The sequence below is a fragment of the Pygocentrus nattereri genome, chromosome 14 (genome assembly GCF_015220715.1).
Source record: "Pygocentrus nattereri isolate fPygNat1 chromosome 14, fPygNat1.pri, whole genome shotgun sequence".
NCBI classification, from domain to species: domain Eukaryota; kingdom Metazoa; phylum Chordata; class Actinopteri; order Characiformes; family Serrasalmidae; genus Pygocentrus; species Pygocentrus nattereri.
This window is the reverse complement of record NC_051224.1, coordinates 38,558,661-38,578,834: the sequence shown is the minus strand read 5'-3', so window position 1 is coordinate 38,578,834 and position 20,174 is coordinate 38,558,661. Positions and strand designations below refer to the sequence as shown.

The 20,174-nt window shown below is 43.0% G+C and overlaps 2 protein-coding genes across 2 annotated transcripts; one reads left to right on the top strand and one right to left on the bottom strand.

Annotated features, from left to right (window-relative positions):
- The first annotated feature begins 468 nt into the window (after positions 1–468).
- Positions 469–11,088, top strand: alg1 (ALG1 chitobiosyldiphosphodolichol beta-mannosyltransferase). Its single transcript, XM_017713286.2, has 13 exons — positions 469–761; positions 2,848–2,925; positions 3,006–3,109; positions 3,208–3,356; positions 4,159–4,248; positions 6,262–6,372; positions 6,488–6,609; positions 7,703–7,741; positions 7,861–7,920; positions 8,004–8,114; positions 9,416–9,530; positions 9,631–9,706; positions 10,499–11,088. Exons 1-13 carry the CDS (start codon positions 488–490, stop codon positions 10,634–10,636), a joined length of 1,467 nt encoding a protein of 488 aa, XP_017568775.1. The 5' UTR covers positions 469–487; the 3' UTR covers positions 10,637–11,088.
- eef2kmt (eukaryotic elongation factor 2 lysine methyltransferase) lies at positions 10,805–18,666 on the bottom strand. The gene is made up of 8 exons (XM_017713287.2): positions 18,459–18,666; positions 15,735–15,800; positions 14,971–15,051; positions 14,761–14,862; positions 13,701–13,834; positions 12,275–12,519; positions 11,073–11,222; positions 10,805–10,956 (listed from the first exon to the last, which is right to left on the bottom strand). The coding sequence occupies exons 1-8, from the start codon at positions 18,543–18,545 to the stop codon at positions 10,856–10,858; spliced, it is 966 nt and encodes a 321-aa protein (XP_017568776.1). The 5' UTR covers positions 18,546–18,666; the 3' UTR covers positions 10,805–10,855.
- Positions 18,667–20,174: the final 1,508 nt, after the last annotated feature.

Genomic DNA, 20,174 nt, shown 5'->3' with positions numbered 1-20,174 from the left:
ATAAGCCATAGTTATGAAATATTACATCATAAATATGAGGAAGTAAGTCCAAATTATGATATATTAAGACAAGCATGAGAACGTAAGTCATAATCATGAAATAGTAAGTCATATGCATGAGGAAATAAACCATGATTATGAAATATTAAGTCATAAGTATGAGAACATAAGTCAATATTTTGAAATATTAAATCATAAGCATGAGAACGTATGTCATAATTATGAAATATTACGTCATAAATATGAGAACATAAGTCAACATTGTGAAATATTAAGCCGTAAGTATGAGACAGTAAGTCATAATTATGAAATAGTAACTCATTATTACTAAATGTGTTTATATGTTTTGGGTTTCCACGGTTACCAGAGGAACATTAGCCTTAGCCTTAGCCTTAGCCTTAGCATTAGCGTGCCGCTGTAAAGGCGCGCGGCTCCTTTAAAAACTCTTCCCCGGCGGAGCGCGTGACGTGGCTCCTGCAGAGCCAGCATGGCGGACGCTAACGCTGCGGTGGTGCTGGTGACGGCGTCCCTCGTGCTGCTGGGGTTGCTGGCCGGGCTCAGTCTGCCGTGGGCGCTGCTGCCCGTCGCGGTGGTCGCCTTCATCTTCGTGCTGGCGCGGAGCCTGAAGGCGCGCGACGAGTCGGCGCTGCAGAACGCGTGCGTGCTCGTGCTGGGAGACCTGGGGCGCAGTCCGCGCATGCAGTACCACGCGCTGTCCCTCAGCCGTCACGGATACAACGTCACGCTCATCGGCTTCCTCGGTAAGGAGCGGACCCCGCAGTCCGGTGGGCTGCACCGCGCGCAGCGTGACCGGAGCCGTTAGAGCGCGACGGACAGTACAGGAACACCACCAAAGGGCAGCTCCACCAGAATTTCCAGAATTCAGACTCCGGTCAGCGGCTGAGGCGTAAACAGCCGTTCAGAGCGGAACCAGGGGTCACCATGTCTACGACAACAAATAGGGCCTTTTTATTTCATGTCCAGAACCGCCAGTGAACCTAAACACGCGTTCTGACGTCTTTTAGGGACTGTTTTGCCTCACGACGCCCTGCATGAAGCTCTCCGCCGTAAAATAAGTGGATTAAATGCGCTGTGAGCCGAAGCTTTCTCACAGAACCGCTCTAAGACACCTCCACGGGCACCAGGCGGTGGATTCATAACCGTTTCATGCAATAGCTTTCTGAGAGGGAGTCTCTGGAGGTGGACGTCTGGTTCCCATCACCACCACTATGAACGGCCTGTTTCTCTAGAGCTTAATATTTCACAGCAGACCATTCTGGATGACTCTGTTTACATCTCAACCACTTAATTATGTAGACATTTTAAAAAAGTGGTGGAGTTCCCCTTTAATGTTATGCGCCTCGGCTCAGCTGGCATGACCTAGTTACATGCAGTGTGGCCAAAGCAATTAGTAGAGGACAGTGGTACTGTAGTGCTGCAGTACTTTTGACCTTCTCATTTCTGAGTTAGATGAGATTACAAGCACACGTGATTTCATTTTTGATGTATAGAATTATAGATATATAGATACGAAAAGCCGCAGTTAGATGTTTTCCTCAGATAGTTCAGCCCTGATTATTAGAACAGTTGATGGGCAAGAGGTGCTATCCATCCATCCATCCATCCATCCATCCTTTTTCTAAGCCGCTTCTCCCTAAGGGTTGCGGGGGGTTATTTTCATTCATTCATTCATTCATCCATCCATCCATCCATCCATCCATCCATCCATCCATCCATCCATCCATGGGGTGGCGTTGGAGCCCATCCCAGCAGTCATTGGGCAGAAGGCAGGATACACCCTGGACAGGTCGCCAGTCCATCACAGGGCAGACAGACAGACACAGACAGTCACTCACACCTAGGGGCAATGTAGCATGTCCAGTTGGCCTGACTGCATGTCTTTGGACTGTGGGAGGAATCAATTCTAAAGGCCTCGTTCAGTAATACCTGCCTTCAGTTTAGTGGAGTTTATACAACCTCCAGTACGTGCTTAACCCCTGTGTGGTGTTCAGGCCTGTGGGACCCATTTTCACTGTTTACCAGGACAAAAAATGATGTGGTTTATTCTTATTTCAGCCTCAGATTCTTGTCCTTTGCTCATTTTCTATAAAGAATGTATAAAATAACCCCTTTTCAGTGGTTCACTCTGTTCAACCCCCCACACATATTACACATGTGGTGTTGGGCTGAACCCGCGGGGAGTAAAAGTGTGGAGGTGCTGTGTCCTTCACTCTGTTCTCCTCTTACATGGCCTGCTGTTAGTGTGTGTGTGTGTGTGTGTGGATGTATAACATGGACAGGCTGCTGACTGGCTACAGCTGCTAAAGGCGAACCCCATGCTGGACACTTGTGATATTTTAAACATCTGGTATTTTTATATACATTGTTATGACTGTATTGAAAAAAATACAATAATGTCAACACCACACAAGGGTTAAGATGTTATGGGTTGGTTTCCAGGGTCGAGATTAACTGGGAATTTCCATTCTGAATGTGCTATAGTGGAGGTGGACGATTTGGCAAAAATAATATATCGCGATTTTTCAAGAAATTATCACGATGCATAGTATGTCTCAATGTTTATTTTTTCATCTGATCAGTTGGAACAGAAGAAAAAGAGCAAGTAATGCTATATTTAAGAAAAAATACTGTCAAAAACTGTGAATACAATTATTTTATTCAATTATTTGCACAGTGTTGCACTAAATTCAGTTAAACAGGGCTAATTTTGCTCTCTTTATAATGAGGCATGCAGCTGGTCGGTGTACAAGCACTGACGACATGCATGATGTCGACGACAACAGTTGTTTTTGTTTGACTGCTTTACGTGCATTATTGCTTTTGTAGGTACTAAACCTCATCAGGACGTCCTTGAAGACGACCGAATAGACATTGTGCCCATTTCTGAACTCAAGGGGATTCGAGGTAATGCGTGCTTGAGTTCGTCTCCGTGCCTGAACACAGGTGGTTTCTGTGCTCTGTTCAACCTGCTCTTTATCTTTCAGTGGGACCTAAAATCTTCAGATATGCCTCCAAGGTGGTTCTCCAGGCTGTTCAACTTCTTTATGTCTTACTGAAGATGGAAGATCAGGCTTATATTCTTATGCAGGTACTGGGCTTAAATCTTAAGTAGAACTATTGTTTATGTTTCTAAAAGTCTACCTGAGGTGCGATCATAAGCATTTCTGTCTTTCTCTTCTCAATTAGAATCCTCCCGGGTTGCCAGGTATTGCCGTAGCGTGGCTGGCGAGTCGACTGTGTGGAGCTCAGTTTGTGATAGACTGGCACAATTATGGGTACTCCATCATGGCGCTCACTCTTGGAGAGAAGCACCTCATCGTTAAGGTGGCAAAATGGTAAGAACGGCCAAAGTAGTTGGCAAGCCGCTCATCCTGTGACGGCTGGGGTGCTTAAAACAAAACGCCCCACTTGGTAAAGGGAAGGTTAAGGGGAGCGCTCACTACAATATGAAGGTAGGAATGGATCCGATCTCAAAATGCAGCACTATGAGGAGTGAAAGTGTTGATGTGCACCATCTGCTGGGTCTGTTGAGAACCTTTTGAATTGTCATAGACCTCCTGAAGTCATGCCTCGTTCTGTAGACTGATGGTGTAGTGGAGTGGGTAACACCTGTGCCTTCTACGTTGTAGACTGGGGTTCTATCATTCCCTCTTGGCTCGGGTGCTCAAGCTGCCCTTAAGCTTGAGCCAGCTGAAGGCTGGAAAGTTCAGCAAGTGATTAGAAGCTATTTTAACTTTTCGTTTTTAGCCGTTGAGCTCCATTTACTCTCATTCATTGGGCACTCGCTCGTGGGCGCCCTCTGCTGTTTTGCAGTCCTTTTTTTGATATAACGGGAGAAATAAGAAGTGGCCAGGCTCCTCATAAACCGGCAAAAACATAAACATGGCAAGTAAATAGTGGTGCGTTTTGAGAGAAGGTCATTGCCTAATTTTATATTGTTCACCCTGGTTCTAATATTCAGCTGCTCCTGAAGGTCTGGAGAAGGTGGATTTGTCATTTGTGGTTTTGATTAAATCTGACCGATCTTTCCAAGGCAGGAGATCACCAGGAGAAGAGCTGGGCACCCCTGCTTTAGGATTCGGAGTGGATTAGTTATTACAAGTAACAATATCTGTGCTATTTTTGGTCATTTGGCAGGTATGAGAAGTTTTTTGGACGTGTCTCTGATTATAATCTGTGCGTCACCAATGCCATGAGACACGACCTTCAGAAGAATTGGAACATTAGGTAAGTGCTGCTTTCATGATAAATGTACACCAGTCAGGCATAACATTATGAGCACCTCCTCGTTTCTACGCTCACTGTCCATCTTATCAGCTCCACTTACTGTATAGCTGCACTTTGTAGTTCTACAGTTACAGACTGTAGTCCATCTGCTTCTCTGATACTCTGTTACCCTGTTCTTCTGTGGTCAGGACCCCCATGGACCCTCACAGAGCAGGTGCTATTTGGGTGGTGGATCATTCTCAGCACTGCAGTAACACTGACGTGGTGGTGGTGTGTTAGTGTGTGTTGCGCTGGACTGAGTGGATCAGACACAGTTTTTAAGTAGCTCAGTGTTACTGCTGGACTGAGGATAGTCCAGCCAACAGCATCCTGTGGGCAGCGTCCTGTGGCCACTGATGAAGGACTAGACCAGTCAAAACTCTAAAGAGCTGGCTAGCTGCTAGTGCTGACCTGTCTCTTATTCTCTAGTCTATACTCTCACCGGCCACTAGTAAAAGGTTGGACCCCCTTTTGCTGTAGCCCATCTTCTTCAAGGTTCGACGTGTTGTGTGTTCAGAGAATTCTGCATTCCTTGGTTGTAACAAGTGATTATTTGAGTTCCTGTTGCCTTTCTATCATCGTCTGCCCATTCTCCTCTGACCTCCCACATCAACAAGGCATTTTTTCGTCCACACAGCTCACTGGATATTTCCTCTTTTTCGGGCCGTTCTCTGTAAACCCTAGAGATGGTTGTGTGTGAAAATCCCAGTAGATCAGCAGTTTCTGAAATACTCAGACCAGCCCGTCTGGCACCAACAACCACGCCACGTTCAGAGTCCCTTAATATCCCTAAATATCAGATGTTTGTGTTCAGTGAGTCACTCTTTACCTTTATTCCAGCTTCAATTCTTCTCAAGAGACTCCCTTTCAGTTCCTCAAAGAACCTGCAGACACACCTCCAAAGTTCAGTCTTGGAAGTTGGTTGCGCTTCCTGCTTCTCACAATCCTCACATCTTAGATTCCAATTTTGTCCAATTTTAATCATTTTTTGAGCTCTAGTTTTTCTTCTGTGTATGTTGTGGGTGAGAGCAAAAATACAGTACCAGGTTATCATGTTGTAAATATTATCTATAATACCAAAATTCGGCCAATAATAATAATGAAACGTTCTGATTTATTTAAGTAATAGAGCATAGGAGGGAGTGGGTTATCATGAAATAACATCACGGCTGTGATTTGGTCGCAGGCACGAGCCGAAGTCGAGTGCTCTGCTGCTTTAATACAGCAGGTAAATAAATACAGTAAGAAATGAATAAACTGGCCGTGAACGCGGCGTTTAATATGTTTTAATGTTCAGCTCCTTCCTCCTAATTATAGCTCCTTAACGAGCAGTTTGTTGCTACATTAGAGTAACGAGCTCTGCCCACTCGCTGCTCAGTCTGCTGTAAGCCCCGCCTTTTGAAGTGCAGACTGAGCATTAAAACTGAGCCAATATCAGGTTCAGCTCAGTTTGGTCAGTTTCTCCAGATCAGTATTAATGTTGTTTTGTTCCAGCCGGTCTGTGAAGCTTCTTACAGCCCGTTTAGTTTGGCGAATGGTGTTGGGTTCATTTCTGGCTGATTCCAGGTTGTTCAGCTGTTCTTCTGTCACAGCTGCCGACTGAAAAGCCGCTCAGTGGCGACGACAGTTTGGGAATTTAGTGTCGTCTCGTCTTCAGAGTCGGACCAAATCGGCTGTCGGTCAGATGTGATCTTAAAAGTTTTCGTTCTCTGTTTGTGGCAAAGTAAGAAGTAAAAACGTTCAAATGGCTTGAGCGTCTCCTACAGCTGTCAGAGTCGTTGCTTAGCAACGGCGTCTCAGTGGAGTGATACAGAGTTTGTGAAAAAACGTGATGTTATGGCGAATTAACAGCTTCTCAACCAATCGGCTTGTGTTGCCGGAACTAACTGTTGTATTATGATAAATAGTATGTTGCCCATCTGTTCACGCCTATTTTGTTAGGCTGTTAATACAGTGTTCTTTTCTTTTCCCCAGGGCAACAACTTTATATGACAAGCCACCTTCAATATTTAGGGAAACGCCTCTGAAGCTTCAGCATGAGCTTTTCTATAGACTGGCCAGTGTTTACCCACAATTCAGGGCTTGGTGAGTTGTAATCAAGTAATTGTGACAGTCAGTTAGAAGTCCTTCATATGATACAACTAGTAAATAAAGCTTCCTCTGTAAATCTGATCATATCTTATTTTTATTGTTTCTGCAGTCCTGAAAAGAGCAAGCAGAATGCAGAGCTGACCACGTTTACAGAGTGCAACACTAAAACAGGAGGAGTGACCGCAGTGGCTGGACGACCTGCACTTCTCCTCAGCAGCACCAGCTGGACTGGTCAGTATTGCCATACTGCTATGTAGGAAGTTCACTATAGACAAGCAGTTTGAATTTTTTTTTTCCAGCTGGCACAGCCTGTTGTACACTGTATGGCCAAAAGTATGTGGACAACTAATCATCACACCGATATGAGCTTGTTGGACGTCCTGCTCCACATCCATGGGCATTGATATAGAGTTGCCCTTCATTTGCAGCTATAACAGCCATCCACTCTTCTGGGTGGCTTTCCACATGATTTCGGACTATGGCTGGGAATTTTTGCCCATTCAGTCAAAAGAGCATCTGTGAGGTCAGATGTTGGGCGAGAGGGCCTGGCTCAAAAAATCAACGTTCCAGTTCATCCCAGATGTGTTCAGTGGGATTTAGGTCAGGGCTCTCTGCAGGCTACTGGAGCTCCTACACATCAAACACATCAGATTTCTCAAAGCATGTCTTTATGGAGCTCAGTTTGTGCACAGGAGCTCAGTCATGCTGGAACAGGAAAGGGTCTCCCCAGGTTTTTGGCACAAAGCTGGAAGCATATAATTGTGTATAATGTCTTTGTGTGTTGTAGCATCAATATCACCCTTCACTGGAACTACGGGACCCAAACCTTGAAAAACAGCCCCAGCTCATTATCCCTCCTCCACCAAACTTTACTGATCACACTGTGCATTCCATTAGGTAAATTTGCAACCTTTTACAGAAAGAAGTCAGAATTTTTCCACTCAGCATTGATGGTTTAAATGACAACATTGTCGAGGGAGTTTGTGATGGGGACGTCTGGTTCCATTGACTTACATTAGAAGTAAAGTAGTTTTTTTCCTTCTCCTGTACAGTTACCATTTTGGAGGTATGAGATTTTCTTCCAACAGCAGCGATATGTGATTTATATATTTACATAATTTAATAGGATTGACTGCTGTAGCTCAGTACAGGGTTTGGGTTCCGTAGTATTTTACTTGTAGGAACTGTGTTGTTTGTAAACCATATTGGACCAAATTGTCTGCATACACCGACTCACAGACCACTGGTATCGATCATAAGATGATAAACACTGTAGTTAGTGTAAATGTTTATTTTTGTAAAATGTCTTTGTTTCCCCCAACAGAGGACGAGGACTTCTCAGTTCTTTTAAAGGCACTTGAAGGTGAAAACTTACATATTTTTAAGTCCGTCTAATTAGTCCACCATCTCTGCAGCACATCCTAATTCCTAAAAATGTTAAAAAGCTTTGAATCATCTCCCTTTACGTTTCCCCTTTAACAGATTATGAAGGCTTTGTAGAAGAAGAGAGAAATCTCCCGTCGCTGTTGTGCGTTATTACAGGTATAAGCACTAATATTCATCATTAAGTAGGAAAGTGCCTTTCTTTGATGGGGCCCATTTTTAAAAGTCCCTTCTATCTGCAGGTAAAGGCCCCCTGAAGGACCATTACAAGAAGATAATCGACTCCAAGGATTTTAAACATGTGCAGATCTGCACTCCGTGGCTGGAAGCAGAGGATTATCCAGTTTTATTGGGTAAAAGTTCAAACGCTACACATTTACACAAAATGAAACATTCTAGATAAGAGGTCACTAATAGGCAGACCACGGTCCGAGTCCGGACCCAGACGCTGTCCTGTGCGGACCTGGACCTAAAACCGATAAACTATGGAGAATTATTTAATTTCGAAGGGGTGGTCCTATTTTAATCGGCGTAGTTTTTCTAGCCTGTACGGTAGCTTTAGCTGCCCAGAAGACTGACAGACCAATCACATGCCTTATATCACGTTACGCTACTCAGCCAATCAGATGTGTGCATTACGGCGCGACTCCAGTGAGTGGCTCACACACAGGGGAGGGACGAGGTGAAACACAGCAGTTGGAGAAAAACGTGAGCCAGATTATTTCACATGGTGTGATCTAAAAAGAGAAAACTGACGATAAATGATGTTGACATGTTACTGAACTTGACTTTATTATCGGGCAGTCGTGGGCTGGAGGTTAGGGATCCAGTCCTGTGACCGGAAAGTCGCCGGTTTGACCCCCAGAGCCAACAGCACATGACTGGGGTGTCCTTGAGCAAGACACCTAACCCCCAACTGCTTCCCGGGCACAGCAGATTGGGCTGCCCACCGCTCCGGGCGAGTGTGCTCACTGCCCCATAGTGTGTGTGTGTGTGTGTGTGTGTGTGTGTGTGTGTGTGTGTGTGTGTGTGTTCACTAGTGTGTATGTGGTCTTTGACTGCACGGATGGGTTAAATGCAGAGGTGAAATTTCCCCGTTGTGGGAAATCTTTTCACTTAGAAAATGAACATGTAATTTGACCAGGGGTGTACAAACTTTTGCATATAATCGTTTGTGTCTGTGTGTACTTAGTCGGCTTTAATGTCCTAAACTAGATATTAAAAGGTATTTTTAGATCATTTATACTGTAGTATTTTGGAAACAAGACGTAAATGAATGATTAATGTACTCTAGTAATACATCGCTGCTGTCAGAACAAAACCTCGTATCTCCAAAACTGTAACTTTACAGGGGGAGCAAAAAACCTACTTTACTTTTAATGTAAGTCAATGGAACCAGACGTCTTTCTAAGTCATTTTGGGCCGTTTCTTTTGATCCATTCATCATGAAATTTTCACAATATAAAGAGCAACAGGCACTTTTAAATTATGTCAAACACAGAAAAACGACAAAAATGGACATAGAAGGTTTTGTTCCGCACACACATCGTTAACTAAGTACCATTGTTGTGCTTTTACACTGCTCACATCACACTGCCTGGATCTCTGCCCTCTGCGTGGTGTTCCTGATAACTGTGTAGTGTCCTGTTAACAGGTTCTGCTGATCTTGGGGTCTGTCTGCACACGTCCTCGAGCGGTCTCGATCTTCCGATGAAGGTGGTGGACATGTTTGGCTGCTGCCTGCCTGTCTGTGCCATAGACTTCCAGTGGTGAGTCTGAAGGTCTCCTTCACGCTTAAGTTCAGCTAAGAGGTTTTAGGATGCGAGTCTTCAGGCCTGTTCTGTGTTTTTTTTTTTTTTTTATTTAAAGTCTGGATGAGCTGGTGAAACATGAGGAGAACGGGCTGATCTTCAAGGACTCATCAGAGCTCTCTCTGCAGCTAAAGGTGAGGAACTTGAGGGTCTGTACCAGCAACTTGTCTGGCAGGCTGTGGGCTTTAACCCTTAAACATTGAGGATAACGGGAATTTTTGGTTTTATTTAACAGTTCCCATGTATTTTCCAGCTGTTTTCACACATAATAGCTCAACAGGGTTTTATGAGACTAATAGCTATTAGTTACTTATTAGAGGTGTAGCGATGCTCCATGACATCATGAATCGCATTGGAAAAGTATGAGGATGTGCATCATGGAGTTGTGGCCCTTCCCTGTGGTGATTCTATTAATAATGCCACTTAATGCTGTTGCATTGTTTGAACACTAGATGGCAGCATCAGGCTAATCTTTTAACCCAATGGTGGCAGGTTCCAGTGGCTGGGCTGTGTCCCAAATCACTGTAGCTTTAGCTACAGCAAGTCCCAACCACTTGTTTTTTTTCTTAATTTACAAATAAATCAGTTACCAAAAATACGTAAAATAAACGTTCAGTGTGCTGATTGGCATTTTAGCAGCTGTTTTTTCACTGATTCTCTTTATGCCGTGGGTATCGGCCCATATAACAGCTGAGTTCTACCTTTGGGTTCCGCAATTGATTTTATTTTATGAGAAGCCGCCCATTTATTTGATTTCCAGTCAAAATAAGCCAATAGGTACAAGTTATTCATTATCCAGGAGATATTTGTAAGGATGTTAGATATAAGATGATCTTCTTTCATAAGGAAAAAGGAATGCATTTCCCGTTTTCTGTTGCATTCCTTTTTCCTTATGAAATATTTCCACGTTTTCCATCTTTCTCCAGATGCTGTTCTCAGACTTCCCGAACGAGCAGGGAAAACTGAGCCTCTTCAGACAGAACCTCAGAGAGAACGGGCAGCAGCGTTGGGATGAAAACTGGGACCACAACGTCCTGCCTCTACTCAAGGAACACTGTGACTGACCCACAGCAGAACAGCTGTGATAGGTTATTGGACTCACCACAGGTGGAGGGCTTTGGTCAGGGATTTGTACAGGGTATAAAATACTACATGTCAATGTCCCTCTTTTGGGTCATCGGCATTCCAGCAATTCCAGTGGATAAGACTTGAATACAAGAGCAAAAAGCACATTTTCCATGTAAATGAGCACTTTATTATAAAAAGAGATTCTGACCGTTTGGTCAACAGTGTATCTTGATTATTTCTATGGAGGACACCCGGGTGTATGGGAAGACCTGTGTGACGGGATGTGTAACAACGGCGTGTTTCAATCCAGCCTTTCCTGTATAAGAGAAAAAAAGCTTTGACCGTTTTGAAGAACGCCTGTTATTGTTACAATGTTCTTAGATCATTATTAGTGTTGGAACGGATGCAGTAATATATTGACATTAAACTCACCCAGTTCATCCTTGAAGCTGTCGTATGTTCTTGGGTTGCGTATGGTTGAGGCCACATAAACGTCAGGAGGCTTCTCCTCAGTCTTGCAGTTAAGAAGCTTCAGCAGCAGCTTCACCAGACAGCCGATTATATCAGGATCATAAACCACATCTGAGTCGAACATGATTATCACACTAAATCAGCTCAAATGGTCCGTAAGTGCTCTGAGACTATATGTTTAAAAAGGCTTCTTTCACATTCGCTCTAAAACAGAAAATTTACGTTTGATTGTGAATAAAAATATGAAATTTGCATTTGATGGACGCTATTAGATGTTCAAAGACGATCACTTCAGACCAATCAGGATGGTTATTAGTCATTATATTTAGTTGTTTATTACTGAAATAAGGCTGGCCGGTGTAGTGTCTTTATATTGCCGTACTGATCTGTTTAACAGGGCTGCAAATCCCCAAATTGTTTGTGAGCTATGAATATTGACCAATCAGAGACAGTCTATGATGAGTGTTCCTCAGGCGCTTTGAAGAATCATAGCATTTATATGATCCTACAAATGGAATTAGGCCCTATATAAAATAATGCAGGCTTACTGTGCTACATTATTAATCTTGAAGCTTGTTATACAGTAACTACAATGAATTATTCAGTAACCACTATAAATTATTCCATATCTATTTACATTTGTGGCATTTGGCTGACGCTCTTATCCAATTTGATCATTTTAAACAGGCTGGCGAAGACGGTGTTTGGAGTCTTGCCCAAGGACTCATTGGTATAGTGTAGGGTGCTTGTCCGAATGGGACTGAACCGCAGTCTACAGCGAGGTGTTACCCACTACACTATCCAACCACTATATCTATTATGAATTATTCAGTATCTATTATGAATCATTCAGCATCTACTATAAATTATTCAGTACATACTATGAAATATTCTGTATCTGCTATGAGTTATGCAGTAACTATGATTTTTTCAGTATTTATTCTGAATTATGCAGTAACTACTATTAATTATTCAGTATCTATTATGAATCATTTGCTATCTACTATGAATTATTCATCATTCACAATTACTGTGAAACTAATGCAAACTGGGTAGGCATTAAAGAGTTTAAGAAAAATCACAACTTTAATGTTTAGCAGAGACATTTTGTCCACATGGTTCGACAGTAAGCATCAGAAAAGCACTACGCCGGTTCTGTTTACCTGCTGCTATGACCGCATCCGCTCCGATCCGTCGCAGCTGTTCCTGTCTCACATTCTCCCAGTCCAGTTCCTCCACACAGGCCGACGAGGCGTCCTGCTCAGTCAGGCCGTTGAGCTGGATGTTGTTCCTGAGTCTCTGGAGCACGCTTTGATGGACGTCGCTGAAGACATACTTTGTGGGTTTGCAAGCCTGACACACTACTATACCAGTGAGCCCTGCTCCGCTGCCTAACTCCAGCACTGTCCTGAGGGTAAACAAACCAAGAGGGAAAGACGATGCACACCTGCACAGCTTTGCTTCACTGACAAACACTAGAACAAGTCTGTAAAAACCAGTAAAAATAAGCTTCTTCCAACCCACTCGGACCACCTGCACAGTTCTAAGGTAGTAAACAGTCACTGGGGCAGTTCCCCCTCTTCTCACTGGGGTGGTTCCCTCAAGGCTCCATCTCCAGTCAGGGAACATAACTGAACCACAATCCACTGAAATGATCTGTTCTAAGCTGTACTGACTCCACACTGACTCCAGTCGGACGGGCAGTCGTGGGCCCGAGGTTAGAGAACCAGCCTGACCAGAAGATCGCCTGTTCGATCCTCTGAGCTAACAATACGTGACTGAGGTGCCCTTGAGCAAGACACCTAACCCCAAGTGCTCCCCGGGCGTTGCGGACAGGGCTGCCCTCCGCCCCCTACTGGGTGTGTGGTGTTTCACTGCACGGATGGGTTAAATGTAGTCCCACTGTGGGACTAATCAGGGTCTCTTAATCTTATATATGAGTAAAGTGAGACTGAGCTTGATGTTTACGAGTGCTTTGCCTATGTGCTATAGCTACACTTTGTACTACCTGCTACCAGACAGCAGAGACCCCGAGCTTTTTGTTTCACTGTCCGGTCGCCTTTAGCCGGCTGCAGGAGTCTTTCTGTGCCTCCTTCTTTGGAATAAACGGACAAGAAACTGACCAAAATGTAAGATGCTCTACACTGTGGTGGAATACAGAGGTCAGACATCTGAAAGTTCTTATGAGAGTTCATAATGTTAGACGAGCTCATTTGCATACTAAAAATTCCTAACTTACCATTTTTTCTAAACTTTCATGACTATTAAAATATCCGAACATGCGGACTAATCCCTACAACAGCAGCCATTTCAGACAACACCAGGGTACGCAGCAGGTAAAAGTGGCCCAAACCTGATCTTTTTATTTAAATTCCCGTTTTATTTGTGGTACTGAAATCCGATACGTGTCCGATATGCGGCGACGCGACTCTGAAAAGCCAGGTCGGAATTAGTTCTTTTACGTCAATCCAACTCCACATTCGTCAAAATTTTCCTTTAAGGGGCAGCAGGTCAGATGCGACACTAAACTCTGCACGGAAGCAGAGAAAAGCTCCAGGAGGACGGTTGGTGACCACTGTTGTACAGTACCTGCCAGTGAAGATGTGTGGGTTTTCCAGTGCCCATTCGGAAAGATAGAGAGCAGCTTCCCAGGTGACCAGCCCTGTGGTGCCCTCTGAGATGACCGCTACATTCTCTTCTAGACTCACTGGCTCCCCTGAAGGCTGACAAGAGTGAAAATGTTCATTGTTGCTAAAGTGTCAGAAACAGCCCTGGATCAGGGTCATCAGTCCATATTAACTGCTGAAGATGTCTGATACTAAGAAATACTGAGTCAATATTTTAAGATATTATGTCACTATTTTGAGAATATTTGTCACTAATTTGAGATACTAAGTCAATATTTAGAGAATGTAAGTTGCTATTTTGAAATACTAAGTCAATATTTTGAGATATTATGTCAATATTTTGAGAATATTTGTCACTAATTTGAAATAGTAAGTCAATATTTAGAGAATGTAAGTTGCTATTTTGAAATACTAAGTCAATATTTTGAGATATGTCAATATTTTGAGAATATTTGTCACTAATTTGAAATAGTAAGTCAATATTTAGAGAATGTAAGTTGCTATTTTGAAATACTAAGTCAATATTTTGAAATATGTCAATATTTTGAGAATATTTGTCACTAATTTGAGATACTAAGTTAATATTTAGTGAATATTTGTCACTATTTTGAGATACTAAGTCAATATTTAGAGAATGTAAGTTGCTATTTTGAAATACTAAGTCAATATTTTGAGATACTAAGTCAATATTTAGAGAATGTAAGTTGCTATTTTGAGATACTAAGTCAATATTTAGAGAATATTTGTCACTATTTTGAGATACTAAGTCAATATTTAAGATAAGAAAACTATTGTCCATTTTGAGAATACAAGTCACTATTTTATAATAAGTCAATATTTCAAGTTATTTTGAGATACTACATCAACATTGACATACATCTGCTAGAAATGCAGAAGGAGAATAAAAATATAGATTTTTTTTTTTCATTATTTAGCGAGAATAGGCCATCATACAAATCTTATTAATCAGCATTTTAGCTGAAAATTCCGAAGGAAAATGAGTTGCTGTGCTGACTCGTTACCAGTAAATACGTTTTATAGCAGACTGGCTTCTCCTCGGCACCAATCACCTCGGCCAGCGCCTCATACAGCTCATCCAGCGGCTCTGCAGCGGTCAGCTCGCACTGCAACAGACAGCAGAGCGATGCAGCTAAAACACGGTCTGGATTCATTTTCAGCCTCTTTATTACGGAACCGTTCTCAATCTGACGGGAGAAGCTGGAGAGACTCACTCTTCTGATGAGCTCTGAGAGGAACAGCCGCCGGTATTTCACTGACGGGGGGTTTTTACGACAGATGGAGTGAAGACACGTCTGAAACAGGAACGTTTATGACATTCATGTCCAGAAATGATACAGAAAAATGGCACTTGTTCTGACGGGTCTAAAAGTGACCATCTTAGATCGGCTGCGCCCAATTGTTTGTGTTTATTACGTGCCATTTTCATCACTTTATTCACAATTAAAAATAAAAATAAAGACTAGATTAGACTAGACTTGAACAAAAGACTCATTTTCCACCAATTTTTCAAGGTTTCTACAAAATCCAATCACTGTTGTAAACAACGCCATTCGGTGGTTTGATGTGAAATAGTCCACTGTAGAGAAGCGGAGGGACTACTTTGCCTTACAGCGAACTGCATGTGTCCTTCCACCATGAATGGAATTTTAAAGACACATTTTAGGACAAAACCTTCTCCACCATAAACCACCACAAAACAATGCCAAGGCAACATTTTGATCACCATCTCATAACATGTTCCTGTGAGGGAGCTTTTAAAAGCAGTAGCACCTCAGACGTCTGGTTCCCATCACTATTGACTCTGGAACGGGGCGTTTCACACAAAACCACTCGGAATGACTCCGTTTATGCCGTAACCACTTAACGACGCAGGCACTTCAGAAAAACAATGGAATTTCTCTTTAAATGGACTCTTTTTGTTTAGAATGGATTTGGCTAAGCTAACGGAGCTTCTATACTAGTAAAGGACTCTTACCTTCTTTAAAATGTCCAAAATGATTTCGGACGGAGACTCGGAGGCCTTCAGCTCAGCTTCTAAGGACTGAAAACACATTTTAGGGCTGAAACATGGACATTTTTAGAGGCAAGAGACAGAAACGGGACGCACATTTTAAAGCAGCACTAGGTGGCGCAACCATCTACACTGCGGTATGTTTAATCAAGAAAAATTATCTGCCAATATTACATAATTTCACTTATTAAAATCACTGCCTTAATTATTACAATTCTGTTCAGTTGCTTGTTCACACAAATAGCTAATCAGCCAATCACACGGCTGCAACTCACTGCATTTAGGCCTGTAGAGGTGGTCAAGACAACCTGCTGAAGTGCAGACCGAGCATCAGAACGGGGAAGAAAGGGGATTTAAGGGACTTTGAACGTGGTGTGGTTGTTGGTGCCAGACGGGCTGGTTTGAGTATTTCAGAAACTGCTGATCTGCTGGGATTTTCACGCTCAACCATCTCTAGGGTTCACAGAGAACGGTCCGAAAAAGAGGAAATATCCAGTGAGCGGTCAGTTGTGTGGACGAAAATGCCTTGTTGATATGAGAGGTCAGAGGAGAATGGGCAGACTGGTTCCAGATGATAGAAAGGCAGCAGGAACTCAAATAACCAACCAGAATCTCTGAGGAACGTTTCCAACACCTTGTTGAAAGTCTGTCACAAAGAATTAAGGCAGTTCTGAAGGCAAAAGGGGGTCCAACCTTTTACTAGCAATAAAGTGGCAGGTGAGTGTATATATATATATATCGCTGCTGTCGGAACTAAACCTCATATCTCCAAAATGACAACTTTACAGGAGAAGGAAAAAACACACATTACTTTTAATGGAAGTCAATGGAACCGGAATTTTGTCCAAGTCATTTTGGGCTGTTTGCTTTGGTCCATTCATCATAAAATTTACACACAATGTAAAGGGTAACAGGTCGTTTCAAATTATGTCAAAAACTGAAAAATTACAATAATTGAGATATGAGGTTTTGTCCCGACAACAGCGATATATACACATATGTGTGTGTGTGTGTGTGTGTGTGTGTGTGTGTGTTACGTAACATTAACATGAATAGTACACACTTAAAGATGGCTCTTCAAGGGTTCTTCAATAAAGGCAATAGTTCTATATAGAGACTCTCTCATGCTTAAACGGTTCTTTGCCTGGTGAAATGGTTCTTCAGACTGATGAGGAGTGTGTGTATAGAGCTGGGCTATATGACACTACTTATTGTTATTGTGATAAATTACATCAACATATATCACAATGCGCTTTTCCGAGCATGTCATGGATATCGTCAATACTCATGATCAGTTCTCATCTGCACATCTGATTAAAGGAGAGCAGAAGTCGGCCTGTGTGACCGGCGCACTGCAGCACAGTGTGAGAAACGCTGAACACAAGAAAACGGACTCAGGGTTTTATATCGTGTTATTACACTGCCATAGTGTATCTTTCTATTTTACGTCTATATCTTTATCTACATTTACCTACAAGTGACACCTGGTGGATAAAGATGCTGATTCTGATAAAGGGTCTGATATGGACCACCTCTGTTGTATGTGGTTCTCCATAAAAACCTTTTTGGAAATGGTTCTCTATAGCACCAAAAAAGCACTCTGCTACTGTAACAATGTCAAGCTTGTAACAATAGCAGAACCCTTTTCTCTCCTATATAGAACCATACACAACACATTCTTCATCAATAACCATCTCAACCATGCAAATAACCTGAAATGGTTCTAAACAGAACCCTTTACTAAAGAACCCCAGAAGAAACAGCTTTCGTACTGTTTTTCGGAATGGGTTAAAGGGGAACTCCACTCCACGAATCAGTGGTTGAGATGTAAACAGAGTGGGTTTGGTGTGAAATGATTTAGATGTCTTTACAGTGGTGGTGATGGGAACCAGGCGTCGCCATGACTACAACACATCAACACATTCATCCATCCATTCATCTTCTAAGCCGCTTCTCCCTCAGCGTAGCTGGAGCCTATCCCAGCAGTCATCGGGCGGAAGGCAGGATACACCCTGGACAGGTCACCAGTCCATCACAGGGCAGACAGACACAGACAGTCACTCACACCCAGGGGCAATTCAGCATGTCCAATTGGCCTGATTGCATGTCTTTGGACTGTGGGAGGAAACCAGAGAACCCCACACAGACACGGGGAGAACATGCAAACTCCACACCCCGGTCACCCGGCCGGGGAATCGAACCCAGGCCGTCGCTGTGAGGCTCCCCACCGCGCCTCCCTGCCTACATCACAGATACAGACATCTTATATACCATCCAGGACCACCAGAGAACCTACTCGAGTCTTCTGGGTTTATATGGAATGCTGATGATGGGAAAACAGTGGAAAATGTGAGGGAATAAGGTTTTGGGGAGCTACTTTGCCTCCTCAAAACGCCCTGCATGCATCCCTCCACCACCAATGGGTTCAATTAAACGGATTAGACCAACTCATGTGAAAGTGTCTCAGACATCAGGTAATAATTTAAGAGCTTTTAGAGGCGGACGTCTGGTTCCTATCACCACCACTGCGAACTGCTCTGAAATTCGGACTTTCTCTAGAACTGAGTACTTCGCAGCAAACCGCTCTGAATGACTGCAGACACATTTTAACCGTTTAACTGGGCGGAAACTTGGACTAATCGGTGGAGTTGCCCTGTAAGTCAGAGCAGCTGAAGCTGGAGCACTGACCTCCCACTGAAACGCCTGCAAGCGACACATGGAGAAGAACCTGGTCTGGAAATCGTGAGGAACATCATGAAGAGTCGGGCTGTTCATTCCGCGCTGATCTTAGAGTTTAATCAGCAGCTGTTCTGACCCGCCTCGCTGTCTCTGACCCGCCTCGCTGTCTCTGACCCGCACTGTAAACACTGCAGGCGTGTTCAGCCGCCGGGCCGGACAAGGCTACAGCGCCACCGGCCGCACCGGAGAACATTACAGTCACACAGAGCCGCACAGACAGCGCCATCTGCTGGACGAACACCTACACAGCTGGAACATCTACTCTACAGTAGACACGTGGGCTCTACAGTCTCCAGAAAGACGGCTCTTCAACGGTTTTGAGTAAAGGGAGTGGTTCTGCTTAGAACCACGAGATCAACATTCTTAACAAAACAGGCTCTATGGGTTCTTTAGTAAAGGCAATGGTTCTATTTACAACCCCAATTCCAATGAAGTTGGGACGTTGTGTAAAACATGAATAAAAACAGAATACGATGATTTGCAAATCCTTTTCAACCTGTATTCAATTTAATAAACTACAAAGACGAGATATTTAATGTTCAAACGGATAAACTTTATTGTTTTTTGCAAATATTCACTCATTCTGAATTTGATGCCTGCAACACGTCCCAAAGAAGTTGGACAGGGGAAACAAAAGACTGGGAAAGTTGAGGAATGCTAAAAAAAAAAACAAAAAAACACCTGTTTGGAACATTCCACAGGTGAACAGGTTAATTGGAAACAGGTGAGTGTCCTGATTGGGTATAAAGGGAGCGTCCCTGAAAGGCTCAGTCGTTCACAAGCAAGGACGGGCGAGGTTCACCACTTAGAACGACTGCGTGAGCAAATAGTCCAACAGTTTAAGAACGTTTCTCAACATGCAACTGCAAGGAATTTAGGGATTTCATCATCTACAGTCCATAATATCATCAAAAGATTCAGAGAAGGGTTCAAGGGTTCTTTAGTAAAGACAGTGGTTCTATTTAGAACCACGAGTTCTACACTCTTCAAAAATGGTTCTTCAAGGGTTCTTTAGTAAATACAATGATTCTGTTTAGAAGCATGAATTCTACACTCTTCAAAAAGAGAACCATTCTTTAGAACCTTGGGTATTACATTCTTCAAAAAGATGGTTCTTCAGGGGTTCTTTAGTAACGGGGGATGGTTTTATTTAGAACCACGAGTTCTACACTCTTCAAAATTGGTTCTTCAGTAAATACAATGATTCTGTTTAGAAGCACGAATTCTACACTCTTCAAAAAGAGATCCATTCTTTAGAACCGTGGGTATTACATTCTTCAAAAAGATGATTCTTTAAGGGTTCTTTAATATAATTAATGTTTTTTTCTAAGTACAAACCATAAATGTTCTAATGGCTTGAGCGTCTCCTACAGCCGTCAAAGTCGTTGCTTAGCAACGCCGTCTCAGCGGAGTGATACAGCGTTTGTGGAAAAACCGGTGATATTATTTTGAAATAACAGCACCGTTAGAACGCCTCTCAACCGATCAGCCTGCGTGGCTGGAACTCCCGTATAATACAGTATTTTACAGTTGCCCTATAAATACCCCTCAATAAAATGAATGGTGTGATAGTAAATGAGGGGTTCAGTAAGCCTGTCCTGCAGTAGGACGTTCTATCACCACGTTTAAATCTCTCAACAAGACACAAACTGCATTTCTGTGTCT

What these genes read in the sequence shown, in the direction of transcription:
- alg1 (XM_017713286.2), top strand. Translation starts at nt 488, where the DNA reads ATGGCGGACGCTAACGCTGCGGTGGTGCTGGTGACGGCGTCCCTCGTG. An exon ending in AGGCTTATATTCTTATGCAG is followed by an intron (nt 3,110 to 3,207) that starts GTACTGGGCTTA and finishes CTTCTCAATTAG; the next exon opens with AATCCTCCCGGGTTGCCAGG. An exon ending in TGTGCCATAGACTTCCAGTG is followed by an intron (nt 9,531 to 9,630) that starts GTGAGTCTGAAG and finishes TTTTATTTAAAG; the next exon opens with TCTGGATGAGCTGGTGAAAC.
- eef2kmt (XM_017713287.2), bottom strand. Translation starts at nt 18,545, where the DNA reads ATGAACAGCCCGACTCTTCATGATGTTCCTCACGATTTCCAGACCAGG. An exon ending in TCTCAGAGCTCATCAGAAGA is followed by an intron (nt 14,863 to 14,970) that starts GTGAGTCTCTCC and finishes TGTCTGTTGCAG; the next exon opens with TGCGAGCTGACCGCTGCAGA. An exon ending in CCACACATCTTCACTGGCAG is followed by an intron (nt 12,520 to 13,700) that starts GTACTGTACAAC and finishes GTTTACCCTCAG; the next exon opens with GACAGTGCTGGAGTTAGGCA.